The sequence below is a fragment of the Poecilia reticulata genome, linkage group LG2, assembly GCF_000633615.1.
Source record: "Poecilia reticulata strain Guanapo linkage group LG2, Guppy_female_1.0+MT, whole genome shotgun sequence".
Taxonomy (NCBI): domain Eukaryota; kingdom Metazoa; phylum Chordata; class Actinopteri; order Cyprinodontiformes; family Poeciliidae; genus Poecilia; species Poecilia reticulata.
The window spans coordinates 2,048,935-2,071,958 of NC_024332.1; the positions used below are offsets into that span (position 1 = coordinate 2,048,935).

The 23,024-nt window shown below is 38.1% G+C and overlaps 1 protein-coding gene across 1 annotated transcript in view; it reads right to left on the minus strand.

Annotated features, from left to right (window-relative positions):
* The window catches only part of LOC103476105 (gamma-aminobutyric acid receptor subunit gamma-3-like), an 86,282-nt gene that overhangs the window by 38,195 nt on the left and 25,063 nt on the right, over positions 1 to 23,024 (minus strand). Inside the window, exons 3-4 of the mRNA XM_008428206.2 lie at positions 20,836 to 20,903; positions 40 to 131 (exon numbers count right to left, since the gene is read on the minus strand). Coding sequence (XP_008426428.1) covers positions 40 to 131; positions 20,836 to 20,903 — 160 coding nt within the window. The remainder of the gene's footprint in view (positions 1 to 39; positions 132 to 20,835; positions 20,904 to 23,024) is intronic.

A 23,024-nucleotide genomic window follows, 5' to 3' on the forward strand; every position in this document is an offset into this window, starting at 1 on the left:
AAATCGTCTGATTACGTTTTTGTAGCAAATGCACTGTACCTATTGAGGGTCAGAATCCGCATGCTGCTGCTGTTATACCGCAGACGGGTGTCCACCCAAGTCTGGGCAAAGATGATATCGATCTGGTACTCCTGGGGAGAGAAAAGAAGAGTCGATATAGTGATCGGACAAGGCTTTATAGTGAGATACACAGGCGGAAAGATTTCCAAGAGGAGGTCTGTGAGCTGAACGGCGCGTTGGAGAAGTTGAGCGCAAAATGTCCACATCAAAGAAAACCCTACAGCAGCGCAGGCCTCACTGCAAGACCATATTATGCTTTTGATATGGAAATTTAATTACGGCATCTCCCAAACTATTTACTTCAGCATATTTTCGTTCACCTCGGCGATGACCCCTGCTTTAATTGTGCAAGGTTTTAACCGTGAGAACATTGAATCAGAACTTTCTCATTTAGCTGATATTCAATAATTACACTTCTATTTACCCAAAAGGATTTTTTTTTTTTTGGTGGTTGTTTGTTTCTTCACATAAGCTGTAATTAAGACCCTGGAAAGTGTTGCTCTGAATGCTCAGTTTTACAAAGTGCTTCACATCCAGCTCCATCTTTCTTTGGTGATTGTGGGGTTTGAAACTTGAGGGACAACAGAGCTATTAATAAAAATAATAATAAAAAAATCAAACATGCACTTTGTAAATTCATCAGTGAAGAAAAATGTGTGATGTTTTTGGACTTTTTATGCTGTCTGACAATGTGGTTTTACATTTAGACTTAGGATAAAAGATTAGAGACAATAATTGGGTTTAGAGAGTTCAGATTTGGGACAAGACTTGATCTGGACTCGGTACAGACGACCTGACATAGAGCCTGATGTAGGATGACAGACAGGCTGGACTTGATGCAAAGAGACTCAAATCCTTTTCTTAAACTTGAAGCACAAAGATGTGAGACGGTACTTTGTCTTGGGATAAAAGTCTAGACATAGGAAGAAAAAATTGGATTCAGAAAAGTGTCTATCTATGGATTGGTCAAAACTGATGAATAATATGAGCCAAAAATGGTACAAATACTTAATTAGACCACGAATAATTGTTCATATTGAGATCTAAATGGCTTCTTTAACTGAGTCAAATTGCATGAGAATTAGTTTTGTAGTTTTTTTACTTTGACAGGAGCAGTTCATGCATCAGGCAAAACGGGGTTGTTGGTGGTGGTGTTGTAGCACTATGCTAACATTTTTATGTCACATTGCGTTTCTGATATCAGGCTTGGCTATTCAATGATTAATTAAGGGCTCTACATAGCCTACAAGCAGCTTACAGGCAGTGTGTTAATAACTGAAATCCTCCCATGGTATAAACCGTACCTCTGCTTATGCTTGTATCATTTCCTAACTCCTTCAAATGATCTGCCCGTTGGCTCAGAGTCGTTTATTTTCTGCCGGGCAGAGTTGTCATTGTCGCTTAATGTCTTTATATCATTTTGAAGGGCAACAAACAATCAGACTTTATTTTATCTATAAAAGAAATGCATAGAGGAACTGGAGCATCTCAATAGATGTTAGATTCAAACTTTGGGCCTCAGCTGTTGCAGAGCTCCGGGTCTCCATGATGTTCAGGGCCTCAGCTGGATGGGATATTCTCAGGACGCACACGTCAGCTGTAAGGTCGGGCTCGGAGAAGCCTTTCCCAAGCCTCTGCTGATACAAAACTGTCATTTCAGGGGCCATTATGATTTAGCGATACAGAGCCTTGACCATCCTTGCTGGTGAGGGGCTGATAACAAGAAAGTTTGCAATTCTTGGAGGATTTTCTTTTCAGGACAGTTTTGTCTTTTCCAAAAGCCAAAGAAAGTCTACATGAGTTCAAACGCTGCAGGAACTTTTTATTATCATTTTCTGCCTTTTCTGACATTTATTATAAAGACAGACCTTATTATCCAGCAACGGGTTTCCCTTTGTTCCTCTGGGATATTTACGGGGGACATTGACGGGAAAATACCATGCTGATGATGACACCTCTATAATTTACTGAATACATAAGCAGGAAAGCTGCAACTGTTTCGCCTTGAAGATGAACACATGGGGCTCTTGGCTTTAGCTTGGTCTGTTTGGAAAGTACACGACAAGGCACTGAAGATGGTCCATTATTTATGGACATTACACACAACGATGGAGCGCAGTGTTGACAGATATCTGATTAAATTTAACTGCACCAGCTGTATTGCTCCCCTTGGGATCTGTGTCAGAAAAGTGAGACCTAAGGCAGACTGTTACTTTGGGTCAAACAAACGAATGAACCTCTGACCCGTTCATGAGCTCACAGAGCCCTGGAAAGGCATTCAGACTTGTTCAGCTTTTGTTTCATTTAAATTAAAAATAAAAACTTGAATCTAGTTAGGAATAAGGTAACTTTTGAATGGGATACACTGCGTTTCTTTTTTTTTTTTTTTTTTTTTTTTTGGAGTGAAGAGGACTGAATAGCATTTTCCCTTCACCGAGGAACAACTGTGTTGTTCTAATACAAAAAAATCCAATAAAAAGTATTGAAATCTGATGCTGTAATATGACAAAATGGAATAAAAATTCAAGCAGCATGAAAACTTTTTGTAGCAGATGTGTTTGGCCTTATTTACTGCGTAAATATTTAACACACCAAATTATTTCCTGTGTCCCTAAATGGGACACAGGAAACTCATTAGTACTTTCAGTGCTAGGAAACCCTCACATGATCAAAAATACATTAATCTCCATGTAAGCAATAAGATAAATTCATGACTTTAAAACATTAATAAGATCCCTGGTTCAATCTTATTTCATTTATATGATATTGAAGCATAGGTTTGACATTGAACTCAAGGAAAACACATTTTAAGATCTTTGAAGTGATGTCTGAGTGGAAAAGAACAACAGATTTGTCTTGAAGGAAAAGCAGGTCAGCACGACAAGGCGAAATCCATTATTAAAGAGAAAGGATGCATACAAGGCACGTCTGACTTCATTAGCCACACTCTACCTGCGTCACAACAAATCACTTTGTCCTCATCATTTTCACATCAGGTTGCTCAATCCACACTCAACACACATTTTATCTTCCACCCAGATTCAAGCATTGGTCACTGTAATGCCAGGCGTGGTATTGTTAGGATGTATATATGTGAAGATTCAAATCCTGAGCCTTAAACTTTCAAAGCAGGCATTTTTAAAAATCAGCTAGATTGGCTGTGCTGTGGCAGGATTCTCATGATTACCAATTTTCTAAGTAATTACAATGATTCATCCATTGTTGAGCACTTGTTGTTTCAGTACCTGAGGGGAGTTTGTTGGAATAAAGATGCTAAATTACTTGAGCGTTTGGTATTACTTAAACTTCAGGAGATGTAATTATTTTGAAGTTTTTTTTTAAATTGTCTATTATTTTTGGGTCTGATTACACTCATAAAGAATATTATTGTTTCACAGCTGAAAATTTGGCTGTTGAGATCCCAGATGGAGTCTCTCTGGGTTTTTTTTTTTGCGTTTTCAGACACGATTGGGGAAAAACGTCTGAACAGGACTGACATGAAAAATTGGATTATTGGATAGTTGGAGACCTTGGTTTCTTAGCTTTAGTTTAATATTTTTAAAAAAATTGGATCAACATTCCTATGGTTATGGTAAAAACTGCTAATGTTAAATGTTTAAATTAGATTTTGTCTAAAGATCGATTTCTGTGGCAGCTGAGAATCAGTTCTCAGTGCATCCCCACTGCATAACACAGCCACCACTATGCATCCCAGCAGGAATAATGTGTTTGGGATTATGCATTGTTTCGTTTCCACCATAAAGATTTATTTTAAATGCAAGTCAAAAAAACAAAAAAACAAAGCTGTTTTCATCCCATCTAATAATGTTGTCTTTTTCTCTCTTTTCCCATTTTGTCTATTTTTAGGGATGTAATGCTGCCCTGATAGAGATTTGTTGTTGCATTATAGATCATGACTCACACATTGAGTTTTTATGTAGTTTTGTACATTTTCTTCAGATTCCTCTCTTTAGAGGCTTTTTTGAAAATAATGGCCTGCAGCTAAATATTCTTAGCCACACCTGAATGGTCCTTGTTTTTGTATTTATGTGTCAGAACCATCTGACTAACTATTTCTATACCTTCCTTTCACATAGAGCCTGGTGCAAACATTAAGTTTTTTCCTCATAAGATCACGTTTGACATCCAGATGAGATCATTCCTTCACCACTAGCGTTCTGCAATGAACCCCTCATTTCAGTCAACTTCTGCAATGAAGTGAAGCAAACCAGGAACAAAAGCACCATTAAACACAAGGAACTGCAGCACACGCATCCCCCGCCTCTTTAAGCCCACTCACCAGCTTTGCTTTGTGAGAACCTCCAAGTGTAATACTGGTGTAACAACTTCAGTACCACATTTTATCTCTATTTCATGTGCACAGTGCTTTGACAACGCGTACCTTTTTTCTCACGTTACAAAACAGGCCTATTCTGTTCTGTTGTATTCTTGGGCCTTATGAGTGGTGTGCACCTTGCAGTGATCCCTCAGTATTTACTTTCATGCAGTTTTTTTTCCTTTATGAGAGACTTTGATATTGATACATCCACCTCCTGGAGAGTTTTGTTCACTTGTTGCTGTGATGGGGTTTCACTTCACCATAGAAATGATTTTGCGAACATCGTATCTTCTGTGGAGTTCATCAGCGCTTTCTTCCTTCCTTTTTTTTTCTTGCTTTGTCAGGAAACACCAATCTGTAGGATTTTTCTTGGATATGTTGCTTCCAGTTTAAAATCTTAAAGATAAACATTACAACAGCTTCACAATGGCTAATTTACTCGGCATAGTTCATGGCTTCTGGGTTTTATTTAGGAGCATTTAGGATTAATGGGGGTTGAATACAAGTTCATACCACACATTTTTTTATGAAAAGATCTAGTGTAATTTTCCTTCTATTTTGCAATTATGCACAGTTTGTGTTTTGGTGGTTGTTACACACAAAAATACAGCTCTGGAAAAGACCACTTAACATGACCAGTTTATCTGATTTTACTTTTTATGGGTATACAGTATGTTTGAATAAAATGAACATTGTTCTTTTATTCTATGAACTACTGACATGTGTCTGAAATTCCAAGCAAAGATTTAGTATTTATTTGCAGAAAATGACAAATGGTTAAAATGCAGTGCTTTCAGGCCTCAAATAATGCAAAGAAAACAAGGTCATATTCATTTAGAAACAATACTTATGTTTCAACTCATTTCTGAACTGAACAGTTCAGAAATCAATATTTGGTGGAAAAACCAAGTGAGCAGTAATATCATTTTTTTTCCAGAGCTGTACGTAAGAATACGTCAAAACAAGTGACTGATTTAGAACAAAGTGATTGTTTAGTAAAATTTGGATGAGTAATTTTGTCCCAAAGTTAAAATTTCAATCCAAAGTAAATGTGTTTTATTAAAGTTGGACTTCACTTCCAAATTGATCAAGCAAATGTTATAATGTCAGGCTTTGGTTATTTAAAGAAGGATTAGTCTTATTTTGAGCAACCTGCTGCTCAAAATAAAATCTATTAAATTTAAAAATAATTTTGAGTTTCTCAGGTTGGAGAAACTTGAGCAATTTCTTATTTCTAAAATACTAGATGCCGTACAGTGATCCGCTAGAAGGCTTTTGAGCTTCCAATAAGTTACTTTAATGCTTGTAGCCTCTGCCTGCTTGAGTTTTATGTAGGTTTGAGTTCTAGTACTGTGTGGTGTGATCTGCAATAAAAGTACAACTTGTGGGGCTAAAGATAATTTTCTTGCTAAATGTAGTATAAAGTGAGTTCAGGGGCTTCACATGCATCTCGCTGATAATGGTCTCCTCTCTTCTGTACTGCTGATCAAGTGGAATCCAGAAACACACTGTTGCAGTTTCTAACATGGAGATGTGAAGAAAGGGGAATCTCAAGCTTAAGCACAGATCTCTGACTAATGTCTTTCTTCAGGCAAAACCAATGCTGCACAGCTGGTATAAATATTTATGAGTGAAATATTAATATCTCCTAGTACTTGGAAAATTAGTTGCTGGTCTACATTTAAAATATGAGGAGTAAAGAGAAACGGGAACAAATCCTCCCAGCTGCGATGAGGCTCCATCATCCTGCCCGTTATTTTGTTATTCTGGTTTATTCTTGGACTCTTCTCATCATTGGCGTGAGTAAACAGGGAAAACACCCGGAAAACACCCCTCTGCAGCCTCACAGTGATGCCCCAATGAATGGTGACAGGCAGGGATGAAGGTAAACAGCCGACCCCTCGCCACTACCGCTTAAGGCTGACGGTGAACTTCTGTCACACGCGTAATAAGCACAAAGGAGAGCAGCACCTGCAGATACAAGAGGCATTTTGAAGGCAGCTTTTGTCCCGATGTGGAGGTAATTTCACAAACACGCTTTTGTCTTGTTTGCTGGGAAAAAAACAAAACAAATAAAACGGGACGTTTGAAAAGAACAAAAGAGCCATTTGCATAGCTGGCTTGTTTGTTCAGTCCATTTGTGGGGATAGGAAGTGAAATGAAAAATTATGTCCGGCTGTTTTTTACCTCGAGTCCATCACCTGCGCTTCTTCAACTAAGATAAATGGTTTATTTATGTCTGAGCTGTTTATAGTGGCGGCAATGGAGAGGATCCAGATTTTGGGGGAGTGGTAGCAGTTATGCTAATTTATATGCTAACAGGTGGCCACAGCAACGGGAAAACATTTTATTAATCCACTTTACGGATGAATAAGTAGGCCAAATATCATTTTCTAATACTGAGCTGCTAATGGGGGCAGCATGTCAAAGTTATTCTTGTTATAGACTTTAGATCATAATTTCATTGGGTGTGACGTTGCTGTTTGCTCCCTTTGATTTTGGATGCTGTGCAGCTAGAAAGATTTTTGCCCTTGTAAAATTATTGTTTTTTGTTACCAATGTAGGCAGATGCTGAATTTAAAACCTATATTAGCAGTAATCTAGAGGGTTTTTTATTGTAAATATCTGTTTGCTTCATTTTGAAAAAGCCTAAAAATCCCATCATGAGACTTTGTGCTGATATTTAACAGTAGCAGCTCCAGAGTCAGTGGAACCAAAAGCTAAAACAAACAAAAGCACCAGTTTATTACCAGTAATTTACTGGAAATATGTTCAGTGCATTGTTTCTAAGAACTGGTAGTGGGGTTTAGAGTTTTAGCTGTTTTTAAGTTGCTGAACTTTCTAACCGATCCACTAGTTAAGAGCAAGCAAACTAAAATTTCTCCAAAACACTGAATCCAGCAGGTTCATGGCTCAGAATTTCTCAATGCAGCCCGTATAAAAGAAATAAAAAATGAGTTTTTACATGCTGTTTCCAAGTAGCATAATAAACATTAATGTCTTTTATAAACTCCTTGAGAACAGATTGTTACGGCTAAGCAGCATCTGGCATCGCTGAAGGCTGACTACCTCACAGCACAATGCATCCAACGGCCTGAGGATCTGGCCAACTCACCCAGCATCAATCATTATTTTTTCCCATTATGTCCCATCTCTTAGAAGTTCACAAGTGCTTAGCTCAGGCCTTTAAACTAATCGGCTGCTGGAAAATGTTGCCTTGCAAAACACTCAGACTGTGGGGGGAAAAAAATAAGCGGTGGGCATTTTGGTGTCTCCGATGATCACTTGTGGTTGAGAGTTTTGTGACCTTTTCATAATGTATACAATTTACTATTGTCGTACAAAATGTACTAATTAAAATACCACTCCTGCTAAAGCTTAGTTAGCCTTGTTCAATCTTGCTAATTAGATTGAGCAAGCCAGTTTGTGAGATGAATTTCAAAAGGTTTCAGAATGTAATATTCTTATAAAGCTGTTCTCTTTTTTTGTTAAAATAGCAGAAGCTCTAAAATGTTTCCTGATTTCTGATCTTTAATTGCAGAAAGGTAAGCATTATATTTCAGCTTGTAAAAAGAATCAGGTCTTGTGAAATTATTTAAATTTGCATTATGGGTGTAAAACAGAGCAGAGTCATTATAACCCTTCCCAGGTTGATGGGCAGCAGCATTTGTTTCTCTAAGATCATTATTGTCGATTTTCCTTCCTAACATTGTGTCAACACCCACCTGTTTCCTAAAGAAAACTGCAAAAACTTTGGGTTTAATAGATGTACTGAGACTAATCACAGTCTGTGAATAAAAGACTGGATTAAAAGCACCAAGCTGCCGATTTCTCTTAAATTTTTCACAATCCTTTTCCATTTAAATGCCTGTGTATTTGTCTCCTGAATAAAAGTGCAGTATGTTATGCTATTCTGTACAGAATACATTTAAATAATTTGTAGAAATTTTAAAGAATGCAACATATTCTGGATTTTCATTCGTAAATGAATCAGAAAATAGGATGAATTATTCAAACATTCTTTGTCAATAATACCTTTAAAGTCACTATTCATTTTTGAGCACAAGAATATACCCATCTCCAGTTTACTGCACAAAATGCACCAAGGTACATTTTGGTGTACCCTGGTGTACCTGGATCTTTCTTTTTTTGTTAAAAAAGAAAAATCCAGGACTAACCAAATTGCTTCTCTCTGTGATTTTGCCCATGAAAGCATACTAGAAGCATAGACGCTTTGTCTAAACATGCTCTAAACTTAACACAAGCAACCCAAAAACTACTAAGAAACGGGTTTGGAATATAAAACACAAAGACAATTTAGATTTAATTAATCATTTCTAATAAAACCACTGGTTTTGCTAATTGAAAAAGAGAGTGCCGATTTAAAATTTAGGAGCTGTAACCTCCTATACCCGATCACTTCTACGTATGTAATTGGATTTTTTAAATTATGATTGGGGTCGAGGATATTTCCACTTCCTGATTTCTTTTCTCATTCCGTTAATTGGGTATTGCTTAGCCGAACACGTTTGTCTTAAATAAGGTTAACAGCAGCTATATTATAGCTAAATAGTAATCACAAATGCATATTCATGCATATCGCTGCATCTGAGCCACTGTGTTGATGCTTTAAGCCCTTTTTCAATCTACCTGAAGATTTTTTTTCTCCCAAGGCTTCAGAAATGGTCCTTTAATCAGTGAAAGCTTAAGTCAACTCGTTCGCTGGTAAAGAGTCTTGCTTTAAATGTTAATTTTCTGTATAAATTGATTTTTAAGGAAAAGGGAGTGGAAAACAAGAGTGAAAAATAGAGGAATTGTAAAAGAACCAGAGGGTGATGAAACTGAATAAGGTGTTTAAATAATTCACAATACAATCCTTCATTATATTTCAAGATTCAGGTGTAAAGAAGCAAAGGAAAGAAACTACAAACATGAGTTAGTGAAGCTGAAATAATTCCTGTGTCAGCAAATCGATACATGCTGACTCTCATAATCGCCAGTCATTTTTTAATACCTCAGCACAGTCACAACTAATCGAGACGCGATCTGAATCTGTACACTTTTAAGCGGCAGCGACGACATGCTGTAAACTGTGATATAATGAACTGCAAGTCCAAGTAATTAGTTTTTGAAAAGCTTTTTTTTTTCCTGGGGATCCTGAAAGCTACTCCTTCCTACCCGGCTCTACAGCTGGATGTCGAGATAAAAACCAGAGTCCCAAAGACTTGACACGACTCAAAAAGGCAACAAATAGAACTGCTTACACTTCACAAACACATTAAGTATAAATATGCAAAGCATCTCTGTCAGAGTCTGGGCGGTTCTTATTTTAGACATGCCTCTCAGTCAGTGCTGTCCATATAGAGGTACATTTACTAAAAGTGTAACTACTCTGTATATTCTCCCCATTTAGGTATTAGAAATATATACTAATACCATATTGCCATCATCATAAAATGTTTAGTTAGCACTACACACACTACACACGCTTTAAAGTTTAAGGCTTTTCAAATGTTGTGCCAATAAACAATAGTTTTCAGCTCATGCTGCAATATGCAGGTGGCTTTGTCTGTGCCAGTGAAGATTTAATCACACTAAGATGCTTAAAGAGTAAGATTTTTTTAAGAAATTGATAAATATATACGACTATCGATATGGTCAGAAGAGCATTGAACTGTCATCTTAATGGTTATTGGGTAAGAAGAAAAGGAAATTAAAATAAGAGGTTGTAAGATGTCAAAATAAGCTTGGTCAGCCATTAAAAAAATACCCCTTTCATCACAATATTGACCATTTAAGTACGTAAACCTGTTCATTTAACTTTTTTTCTTACTAAATAACTTGTGCAATTAAAGAGTGGAGTCTGTAATTGTGGAGAGATTTATGAATCTGGTTTTAACCAGAAACCACCAAGAACTCCTTTCGTGTATTTTGTCCTTGGAGCATTTTTAGTGAACACTGGAGCTGACTGAAGTTAATGGCATTAAAAAAGCACCGCACAAATTGCAAAAAAGTTGCGAGAAAAGCGAGTTCAAAGCGTACTCTACCTGAAGTACGAGTCACTTCTTTGAAAAGGTCACCAATAACAAGTTTGTGAGGCTAATTTGAATATTAATCTAAAATATGGAAGTTTTTCATCCAGTTCAAAATCTTGTTGAGCACACTTTTTCCTGACACCATTTAATGTCCGTCTTGTTAGAAAAAAAAGAAAACCTAAGAGCTGACCTTCTCTGCTGCAATTAGATAACCTTTTCTCATGAATTTTCAACCTCGATTTCCTTGTTCCAAAATGAAAAGCATCACTGAAGGTCAAAAATGGAACAGAAAAAAAGAAAGAAGAAAAAAAAAACTCCGCAAAGGGAAAATTTCACATGTACACCCACGTACTGGGACTACATTAAAGAGCACTTTAAAGTGACGTGTGACATCTGGGAAACTCTCCGTTGTACACGACGACAAAGACTCTTCTGCTCGAGCTGCTTTCTCTGATTCATGAGCCGTCGCTGTGCTCCTGCTGTTAACTCGCACACTGTTGCATCTCATCAAATCTGAGTGAAAACACCATTCGCATGACTTTTTTTTCCCCTTTTGTTTCGCTTCCCAATTTTGCCTAAATAACAAGTTAGCTTCATAAACACTGAAGAGAATCAAGTGGCCCTTAAGAAACATCCAAGTGGCTTATATAATAGTCCTTGTGGGTGTAAAGTATCATCTGATAAATAAAGGGACCTTGTGGCGGTCTTGAAAACTCATTACTGTCAACAATTGATTGACTCTCTTCACTGATGTAAAAATTCAGCATCAGGAATATTGAGGCAGCCTCATTAAGAAAGTCCACTGAGATGGCTGTGCTGATTTTTGACAGTCATTTTTCTGTCATGGACATTTTTTATCGAGTAAATGTGCTCTCCAAAATTGTTGAGTTCGGTTGGACTAAAATTGAAGTGCAGGAAATTTGAGAGTTAGCCTCAAGTGTCGGAGCCCTCTGGGAGACCTTTCAGCTGTTTGAGTGTCACAGTTGTTTCCTCAGACCCATTTATTGTTATAATCGGACCGTGTCTCCTGTCACTCACTGTTCTGACTCCTTCCACCTATTCACCTGAGCCTCAGACGCCAAACAACCAGAATTGACTCTCACAGCCAACACACCTGTTACCCTTTGATGGGATGACATAATATAGTGACAGAAATGTATTTTTGCAGAAATCCTCATCCCTTTCTCTGCACTTGACCAACTGACCCCATTGGGCTTAATTTTCAACGATAAACACAATACGAGTAAGGTAAAATATTTATGAGCCGAGTTCAATTGAAAATACAATTGTCGTGTCAGCCTCTCCAAGGATCTTGCAGAATGCGGTGACTGAAGCTTGAGTAGTTTGCATGAACGACCATGAGAAAAATAAACATATTTACTACATTTGGCCTGGCTTAGCTGCAGATCACATTTACAACAGCAAAAGATGCATAGAAATACAATGATGGAATGAGGCATAAAACCTGGTCTGTGTCCTTTGGTGAAAAAGATGTGATATAATCTAGAAACCAAATGAAAACTACAACTCAACACTGATTATATATGCAGAGTAATTTTGTAGGTTTAATAGATTATACAGTGATAACATTCCAGTGAACAAACTTCCAGAAAACAGAAAAACAGATGAAACACTGAGTTCCTTTAAATTGAGTTGAGCCTCTGTTTAGAGTGCAATACAAATAACCTTGACTTGACCTCTTGTTTGTTCAGTTTTTACGAGTCACCTGCTCTACTGCAAAAGTGAAGAAAAATAAATGACACCAAAATAAAAATGGTCAACAACAAACTTCCATAAAGTTTGAATGATGATCAGAAAATTGTTTTTTAAATTTCTTTAACTCATATTCCTGAAATCTACAACTAGCACCCAGAGCTAGCAATCAAAAAGCTCAGTTTCCTAAATGTCCTGCCTTGCTAGCAGCACACACCCACAACTGCAGAGCCATCTGAGCTTTTCTGAAGACGGAACTCAAAGATATGCTGGCAGAGAAAAGATGAGAATACCATCCCTCATCGCTGTGCTGCTGCTGCTGTGGACCTCTCTATCAGACAGTTGCACAAACTGTAGTCTGTCAGAAAGTCAATAACCCAGGCAGTTGGTGAGATACCACTATGGCTGCTAATCTAGTCTAAAAATCAACACTACAGCTCAGTCTGTCTGTAGACTGTAGCATTAAGGACTAATAAGCCAACATTAGAGCAATACGAGTCGTGGCTTGAAGTTGTACCGAACTCCCGGCTCCGTTCTCCCTGGTGGCTGATCGATATGGCAACAGAAAGTTTACCCAATAAAAGTAGCAGAGACACCACGATTTTCACAAGCAGAGATTCCTGCAAAATGCTATCGATAGCAGTGCTGCAGTGATGAATATAATGCTCTGTAGGCTAGAGAAAGAGCTGCTTTTAGAACAACTCTTAGCATTTATTTAGCTCTTTCAGGCTTATGAAGATTATTTGCCAGATTTTTGTAAGTCTTACTCTATTGTTGTACACAGTTGATCAATAATATAAAATGGATGTTTTCTAAATGATACATGCAGTTTCAAGATTTTAGTCTTAGAAACCAACTCAAAATGCTAAATTACCATGTGAAGAACTTTTACTTTAACTATTTTGAGATAAATTAAGGTAAGTAGCAGCCAGGTGCTGCTAATCAAACATACTTGATTAACTGGTAATCAGCAAGTTTAAGCACCTCTATAAAAAGACCAAGTTTTGCTATTTTTATTCTGTGACATAAATCAAACTAAGGCAGATTTGAGATCAGGTATTTTCATTTTCCAGCAAAGTCGCTACATCTATATTTATACATTAGTGTATTTTTAACACCGAGTGCGTTTCATGTACATTTCCTCTCAAAAGGTAAAACCTTTGATAAATTGTTAAACCTTGTGACTCACAGCAATACAGACTATATCATCACAGTGACAGTTATGTGGATTATTATACCAGCAAGTTGGCTCAAATAAGTGAAGAAAACATCAACAGTGCATAAAAATGAGCAGAGATGGAGTAAAACACAATGTTCCTTTCTAGCTCCAAGACTCTCCTCAGAAGACCGTTGGAGCCTTTGATGTGTGTTCGCTGCACATGTGTGTTTATCAAAGGCAGATGGATGGCTACATTCAAATGTGAGTCTAAGTGAACCTGTGTGTGTGTCCCTGTTTCAAAAATAGCTCCTTCAGTGTTTTCAGAGGGTCAGGAAGTCCTTCAATCTCCACGGACTTAATTATTCAGTAAGTTTTACTGCGGCTGGAGGATTCGCCGTTTCTTCCATTCGGGAGGAGAGCAAAAGAGAAAAAAAAAAAAAAAGGTTTCATGGGACACCAAAGGTTCAACAGATGAATCGAACAAAAATAAGAATCCGCAAGTCAAGCATCCAGCTTTCATTCACAGCCAAACTCAATAATTCAAAGGGGACATTCAAGTTGGTCGACTGATTTAGTGTTTGCCTGTGTTGAGGGAGCTTTTATGCAAAAACACACCTGTTTTATCGGCCTCGATCGTGTAAGCACAGCCGCAGGGTATAAAGCATCAAATCAGATCTGACTGAAATGGAAGGAGCTCAATGTGTCTGCTAAAATTAGATCCAGGTAATGTCTCCTCGTGGAACAGAAACGTAAGATAAACATCGGCTTTGTTCTTGGAATCTGAAATGTAGATCAGTCATTCAAATTACCAGTTCTTAATTGCCACAGTAAATTGAAATTTAACAAAGGCTCTTACGATGCTGACTTAGGTGTATATTCTTCCGATCCCAGTGATGAATCTTTTGATAATTGGCTAACAATGCAAAAACGCTTACAAAAATATATTAATATTATGCATGATGCATTCGCTTTTTCCAGTTTTAGAGTTTTAAGGAAAGGATATAATGATCTAATCTTAACCAGCTTCTAACATTGGATGAGAATAATCTGAACACTGAAAACCTGCATCATGAGAGAAAAATCTCTTCAAAACAGTAAATTGCTACATTAATTTTCAATTATAAAACCAGCTCTCCATAGCATTAGCATCAAAGTCCAGACTTTGACTAGACTAGTCAAAAAGCGATGTCCAGTTTACCTGAGGTTGAATTGAACAAAACTATCAAAATAGTTCTGTCTGATCCCAATTTCATTTACTAATGTGTCATTTTCATACATAATGAGTTAATTAGCGGAAACAGTTATTTATTAGGAATAAATGATAAATTAAATTAAAAACAAAATCTAAGTTTTTGCTGTTCTAAACTCACTCTATAAAATAATTACACAGCTGATTACCTCTCATATTTCTTCGCGACGACCTTCAAACCGAATAAAAAAACAACGAAATAAAAGCCTGAATTGTCAGCGCCTGATGACAACATGCTATAAACCTGGCTGCACTGCATTGTTGTGACCCGCTTTCTGCTGTGGGTCAGTAATAACATCTTGGATATGCTCAGGCTGATGAACAGAGGGTTTCTGTGCCAGAATGACAGAACTGTGCTGGACTGATGGTGTGCCAGTGGGACTAATAATCTGTCCTCTCCATCTGAGTCACTGTCCCTCGTCTTTCTCGTTTTTTTTTCTTTTTTCTTTTAATCACGGCGCAATAAATGTGTTCGCCGTCGATAAAGTCGAGGACTGGAGCGTCGGCTAATTTTGCCGGCTCATCTCAGCGAAGGGCAACCTTGATCTCGGACCCGAACGGTGAGGATTTGTGACAACAAGGAAAGGAAGGATGAACTCTGAAGCCTCCACTAGGAGCACAAAATGGAAGGAGGAGGAAAGAAGAGGGATCTCAATGATGTGATCTGAGCAGAGAGGATAACGAAAAAAATACAGTCTGGAATCACTCACACGCGACTTGTACTTGAGACTCAAACACTGAAGCATGAAGGAATGACATAAAGCTCATACTCCAACAACTTCATCTTCATGTGCAGAGTGGCGCTTTTTGTCTCAGTCCAAACAAACACACTCATATCCGTGGCTTTTAAATATTGCATCTGTCAAATAATGACAGATTTTCAGAGATTATTTATGTCAACATTTATCTGCATTTATGTACACAGCTGTCTGGACTGGACAAGTCAGTCTTCATAACTTGAAAGTAATTTAAACAGACCAAAACTAAAAGCAGTTCTAAATTGACCCTCTTCATTTCCACATCGTTGCTGCAATATTGTGAAATCTGTTAGCAACTCAGACTTTCTGAAGAAAAAAAAAAAATCAAAGTTGTAGTGAGTGTTGTAATTAAAATATTTCTCTTCTGTGGTTGTAGTGAATGAACACAAGCAATTCACACATACAATTCAGTGTGTGATCTCAATCCAATACCCCTATTCTTAGATACCAGAGTTTATAAAGGGCCTAAAATCTACATTGGTTCCAATATTGTAAAACAATTCTAGATTGGAAACCATATTTGTTGGTATGGTCTAGTCAAAGTGAAGACCTAAATCTAGTTGAGAATCTGTGTCAAGACTTATATATTCATAGATGGTCTCAATCCAATCCAAGCCCGAGTTATTTTATTTCTTATCTTCACAAACTGTTGACTCCAGTTATTTGCTAGCTTTATGCTGCACTGGTGAATCGGTTCGTACGGGTTATAAAGCCAACAGGTTTTACCTGCACTCCATGCGTCCAGCCACCGCAGTTTTAGCTCTAATGTTCCCCAGCCACCATCGCCTTTAATTGCAATCCATTTCACCTCTGAGAAGATGGGTCGTTGCACAGATTTACATCATTAAATCCTCCATTTGCTGCTGGAGAAGAGCACTGAATAAAGATGGAGCACATGGTAAGATCATGACAGGTTTAGCCTCCAGTGGTTCAGTCTCTTGAGCAATTTCCAGCATCTCTGCTTGAGGATTGATTTCTCCTGTTTTTGTTTCTTCTGAATGCACTAAAGATTAGCTGTGACCCAGCTACCTACCAGAGGAGTTCTAATAGCAGCTATCCATTTCCACACAGATTTTTTTTTCTCTGACATTAAGTCAGATTTAGGTGGTAAAGTGCTATGAGCTGTTTTAAAGGAATAGTTTGTCTTCGACTGGCGGCCATTAGCTATAGAGCAGGTTTTACAGATTAGCAGACTTGAGAAAACTGATCACATCTGTTGTTTTTTTTTCTTGAAGAGTGGAAGCAAACACATTGAAGGACAACTTGGAGGGTTACTCCAAGAAAATCATATCGTCGGGAAATTTATTTGAAAGATTACAGATTGATAATTCAGAAAATGTACCGTTTCCTGTACCGGTTAATTTAAATGTTGCATGTTTAGTTTATAGTCTACCAGGTAAAAAAAAAAAAAAAAAGTAGTACATTTTAGACTCAAGTAAACTCAAGTAGTTTTGACTCAACAATTTTGGCTCGTATGATAAAAAGGTTCGATCACCAGTGGTCCCCGCTGGAAGTTAATTTGGTTTCGTTCATGTTTTGCTTTCGAGTTTAAGGTGCTGTGCTTACAACATCTTTGTGTGTTTGGAATCAGACGTTTTGACCAAACCTTTGGACACAACTGTAAAACATCCTGCCTTTTGTTGGACAAAAAAGGCAGCCATGACGATTTCATTGATTGGGTAGCATCTTAGTATTAATCAACCAATCAATGGCCGTCAACAATGTGGTGTGGAGGTCAGAGTGCATCTTTGTCAGTTAATTTGCTGTCTGTTATCAGGCTCTCCCAGCGCCAGCTAGAGAAACTGAGCACTTTCTCCCAGTTTTAAAGCTGCTAATGCTGGTTAATCACTCCACCATTCATCACAGTACGTCCTAAATTACCATCGGCTTCATTTGCCGTTGCATCGCCCCAGCCAGCACCCATTACCACCGCACCAAATGAAGAAAGATAATGTGTTTTGCACAATGGTAGATGAGAAGCTTCCTGGAGTTTGGTTGTTTGCGGAGCTGTGTCATTGTATTTCCTGAGATTGTGTGCGAGTGCGTGTATGTGTGTATCAATATGGATCATGAATCTAATACACCCTTGGGGAACTGACCTGGTTTTTCATGTGGAACTCTCATTCAAGCCCGAGGAGCGAGTGAACATGTAAAACGGAGATCTCGCTACTCTTGATGGATCGGACTCGGAGCGCGGCGGAGTGTAAATGTTGAGCTTCAGAAAGCAAAGAGGGAAACCAGGCCAATCCAGTCAGAGGATACTTCTTGTTCTTGCTCTTGCTGAAATATCTCCCAAACAAAACTGACGCAGAGAGAACTGGAAAAGGGGAGGGGAAACCATTTGTGACGTGGCGCTAATTCCACTCCAGTCAAATCTGGAGGCGGCTGGGGATTCACGTCTCACTGATCGGCATACACTGGCACCGTAGAGCCAATCAGTGCTTACACAGGGGGAAAATAATCGGGATGTCGCAGCGGGACTCTGTTCCTTCATGGACGGGAGCTCTGAGCTCCACAATGCAGTCATGCCCCACTGACCCACTACAGGCAGCGGGAGGCTTTAGGTTACAGCTCTCATGTTTGAATGAGGTGTAGACTGTCGATGTCCAGTTTTGTAGAAACTAAATATGGATATTCAGAGTTTTCAAACAATATTAAAAAACAAGTCTGGGACATACTGTGTTGTGTTGAAGATCTGTTGTAACTGGAGGAGTAACAGAGATCGACCAATCCATTGACAGGATTATTTTTATTCGTCATCTGCGCCACATTCTCGTCTTTATGAAAGACTGACAGGAAGATGGTTAGAATAATTTTTAATCCCTTCTGCGATTGGGGCTAGGCTACAACTTTACTTTGAGTTGGTCTCCCCCGTTTTTCACGTTATGAGTGTAACGTGACAAAATGTGAAACAGTTCAGGGTCATAAAAAGGTTTACAAGCTACTGTAAATAGGTCAAAAAACTGGTTTCCTTGGTATCAGTTCTGGAGATGTCAAACTGCTGGAGTTTAAACCTAAGACATTTAATGAACATAATTTAAAGAGGGCAGAATATTGACGTTTTGGTTATGTTTCTCCATTGGAATGCATATTCATTTTTAAACGCCCTATATGGATGTGCTTTGAACATTAAGTGGCTAAAGATGATGTGACACACTGATTGATGCAACTTGCATTGCGCCTGTCATATGAACATTTAATGAAAGGAAAAGGTGGAAACTAAGCCCTAATTAGTTGGCTCAGAAGCTTTTGATCCTAACAGCATCATAGTCGGAATATGTGGTGGCTTTGCTGCTCTGTGTCAGACTAAATACTGCAGTGGGAAAAGTTTATCCGTAAAATGTCATAACGACTCTTAGAAAAAAGCTGGATGCTTGTGAGACCTTCCAGGAATTATATTTAAACATCATAATTGCTCGTTATCTTTTAAGACTCGGGGAACCTGATCTGATTCAAAATGACCAGATTTGTGATTGATGCAAGGTTGAATGTATAAATGCAACTAAAAGGAGAAATGTTCTATTATTTTTTTAACATGCTACCATTTCTTCACATCCACTAGACATGGACATAATTCACTTTTTGCTAAACTGTTTGATTGTTTGATCTTAATCATTAGTTACACAATACACCTTACTTTCCCATCTTTGTTTCCTTTTCCCTATATTTTTTAAACTGATGTTAGTTAAAGCAGTGTGGATGTGTTTGGTTACCATCTTTTAAAGTTTTTTTTCTTTAAAACTTGAAGCAACCAGTTCATACTTAATAAAACTTAATATCCCCTCTTGCAAAGAAGATTTAAATAGCTGAAAATATAAATATTTCCTAATGATGCAGTCAGAATAATGTAATGCTTTTCACAGCTTTGTTGAACTGTATAATACTTTATTAAACCCAAAGGGAGGGTGGGTTATTGCAGAGTATAAACTATGGGGAAAAATACAATATAAGAACAAACAGTTCCTATGAGGAGTCATATAGGGTTTTTGTTGCTGGCAGAGATGATCTCCTGTCCTGGACTTGATTGCAACAGAGCTGCAGTTATGTCTCAGTTGTGCAGAGTTTTCTGTTATGAAGCTTGTGTAACATTTTTCTCTCTGGTATCAGGATACAAAGCAGACTTTTCTGACCAAGTTTCCTCTTGTGTTTGCTGCTGCCTCAGATTTTTTATTTTTTATTTTTTTTGGGTGCTTTAATAATCAGCTGCACTTGTTTCCACCACGGGAAGCACAAACCCTGACAAGCGGGACAGCCAAGAAAAAAAAAAAGAAAAGGGAGTCGAACAGAGGCCGTTTTCTGCAGCGGTTCAGTAATCTTAATAAGGGTTCCAGAAACCCAGATCTACACTGACTGCAGATTTTAGTGTCTATCAGAGAGCCTGCTGGCTCCTCAGAGTGCAGGGTAGAAAATCAAGTTAATGAACTGTGAGTTGGAGTCCACCATTTTGCATCCCAAATTGAATTCACTTTGGGAGTATGCCTAAATGTCCCTCCTCACAATGGCTGCATGTTAAAGCACTCCATTAGGGACGACTTTGTCCGGCTGGAAATCTTAAATTTGAAGCCCACCTTTAAATATTTAGCTACAACACTCACTGGCAATGCTAGTAATACTTTTACAAAGTTGTCTCCCGTTGTAGTGCTATTGTTTTTTTGTTGAGTTAATTAATTGTAAATACTGAATCATTTAAAACAACTTTTTTTTTCTTAGCCTAGCTGAAAAGCAATCAAATCCAAGGCAGGACTTTTCCAGTCTCAATCAATAAAAAATGAATTCATTTTAATGCTTCTTCCATATCTGTGCATCTTTTAATAAATGTGAGGGGTGTTGCACACAACACTTGATCAAATTAAATCTGAATGTATTCAGCAGCTAAGTCCAACAGGTGCATACCTAGTTTTTAATGAGTTTAGAGCTCTTCACGACAGGTTTAAAGGATCTCATGTCGTCAGGCTTTTTTTTCCCCACGTTGCCGAGCGATAGTAGCAGCTCAACATCTGGCTAATTCCTTATCACATCTAGCTCAGCTAATATCTGCAAAGTCATACACTTACGTTGTGAGGACGAGTAATCTGGAGAAAAATTAAACTTACTTGAATGTGTTGACAGTGATGAAACTGATTTTTGCATAATAATCAACGAGAGGCTGTTGAACAAACTCCTAATGCTTTGAGAAGCAGCTATTTTACCATTGTTGCAAATCAGGCTTTTACTTTCAGCAATTTGCTTTTGTCTATGCCTCTAATCCAGCATTCTGGACTTTTTGGAAAACATATTCATATCTGCAGAAAAACCCAAACTGGCTAGTTGTTTTTCTTTTTTTTCTGGCTTGATCCAAGCTGATCAAGCAAACCAAAACCCACACCTGTCTTTCTTGGCTCGCACTGCGACGGAAACATCTGTGGCGGCACAGACGACCTCCAAATGCAACATGAGAAATGACAGCGCTCATGTTTGATGAGGCTCTGGAGTCAGGCTGCAGTAAAACCTGCGGGCGTGAGGATGGAGAAAACCCGACTCACCATGTCGATGGACGACACGGGTCCAATGCTGTTGACGTAGATTCCCACGTCGATGACGGTCGGTTTCTCTGCAACGGAAAAAAACGGTGTTAACATGAGCATCCGGTGTCCTTTAAGCAAACTTAAATGGATATTATTGATATTTTGTGTGATGAACTACATTACGTAGCAATGATATTTATTCTAACCATTTAACATTTGCATCAAGTTTCAAAATAATCAAAACCCATGTTAAATTTCCCTCCGATTCAAAACTATGCAAAGTTTTGTGTTGGACTGTCGTCAAGGTTGGTGCTTCTGAGCCAGAAAAGTTCTCGGGGTGTTAATACCTTGTGATATATAGCTGTCACTCTTTCCATCCTGCGGCTTGTATGTAACCAAAAAACAGAAGTATAAATAATCAAGTTAAAAACCACGCTTTTCATCATTCAGTGTCACCTTGGCTAATAAAGCCAGTTCATTTCCTTTTGGAGGCAGGCAGAGCCATCAATCCACCCCGAGAAGAAAGATTTACACTCCTAAAATCAGAGAAGCTGCGCTCTGATTCCTCAAGCACTCCCAGAGTTACCATGGCAGGTAATAGCATTTCCAGTCAGCACCAAGGATCTTGGCTAAATTTACTCTGCAGGAGCATTTGACTTGTTTATTCTGAAGCAGGAATGTGAAATAAGGTACAGCAGAAAACGAGCCATGTTAGGACAGACGGACATTTCAGAATGCATAGATGCTTTAGGGGAGAGCTTGTATGAGGCGGGAGAGCAAACTTTTCATGAAAAATTCACCATGATTCATGCATTATTCTCTGTGCATGCTTTTCTGTGTAACCCATACATACTGGCTTCTGCTTATTGAAACAAAGTGTTCCTATTAAAACTGCATCTTTTGGGAATTAAGTGTTTGCTTCACTAATGCATCACCTAATTTAGGCTCTGCTGTAATGTGCCTAAACATACATTAAAAGTCCGTTATGTTGTGATTCTAGATGTTTTTTCTTCCACATATAACATCTAATGGAAGTTCTAGTTCTTCACTGCAAGGAATGGAGCAGGAGAGATAAAACTAAACCCCAGTCTTAATAGGCATCTCTCTTGCATTTCAATAGCTTGATGACGGTACCCAGCGTTGGATGCAACACACTCCAGCATGGCCTCTTTACACACCCTCTGCTGTAGCGTCTCTATTAGCTGGCAGGCCGTGTCAAGTCAAACAGATTCTGCAGCATGACAGTCAAAACTCTGACACCTTACACATCACTACGCAACACTGCTACAAGATGGATGCAAGCGATTACCAGATTGTATTGCAACTGCTCGATAATAGAATGCTAAACACTTAAACTGGATGATGGATTACAATTTAAATATTGTAATTTCTATTTGATGGTAGTGTTTAGCACGTGTATAGAGCATTGAACTTTCAATATTAAGAAAGAAAACAGAACTGCTGCATAAACAGTTTTCAAAATAAGAGCATGAATGTGAATGTATAACTACTGATAACCAAAACCTAAATACTTTTAGGGGTGTGAACATTAATTTCAGACAAATATAATTGTATTAATTGGTCTGTTGCAGATTTTTCATATTTGCACTACTTAAGTCCATTGATTTAAAGATATGTCTCCATATTTCTCCAGAAATGGTGTCGTTTCCTTAAGATTCCTGTAATTTTCAATACAAAAACATAACGAAAAGAGAATTTTTAAGCCTGAAACCAAATGATTCCCCATCAGACTACAAATGAAATCCAACCTGGATCACAAAAATAGTCATTCAGACTCACAAGTCACTTTGAGAACATAACTGGAGAAAACAGGTGAGCATTTGGCTATCATCATCATAACCAATTGATTTCCAATCTAATCATTTATCAGCCAGACATCTGGAATGAAGCCATCTGGGATGAAGCCGTCAAGTAATTGCGAGGGTCGGGAAAGGTTTGATAGAAACTTTTTGCCTTGAGGTTTCTTTAGTAAATGAATCGGACCCAAGGGTGAGAAATTCGTAAAACTGTCACACGAGCTTATCTATTAATGAGTGTCTTGAGGCTCAACTTTCTCCTTTTTTCCCTTGTTTGTAGACAACTTCTAAGATTGCAGTCTTTTGAGCACATCTAAGTGTACATGCAGCGGCGCCTTGAGCACAAACCAGATGGCAGATTGCATGTCACAGAATGAGCAACATGATGTA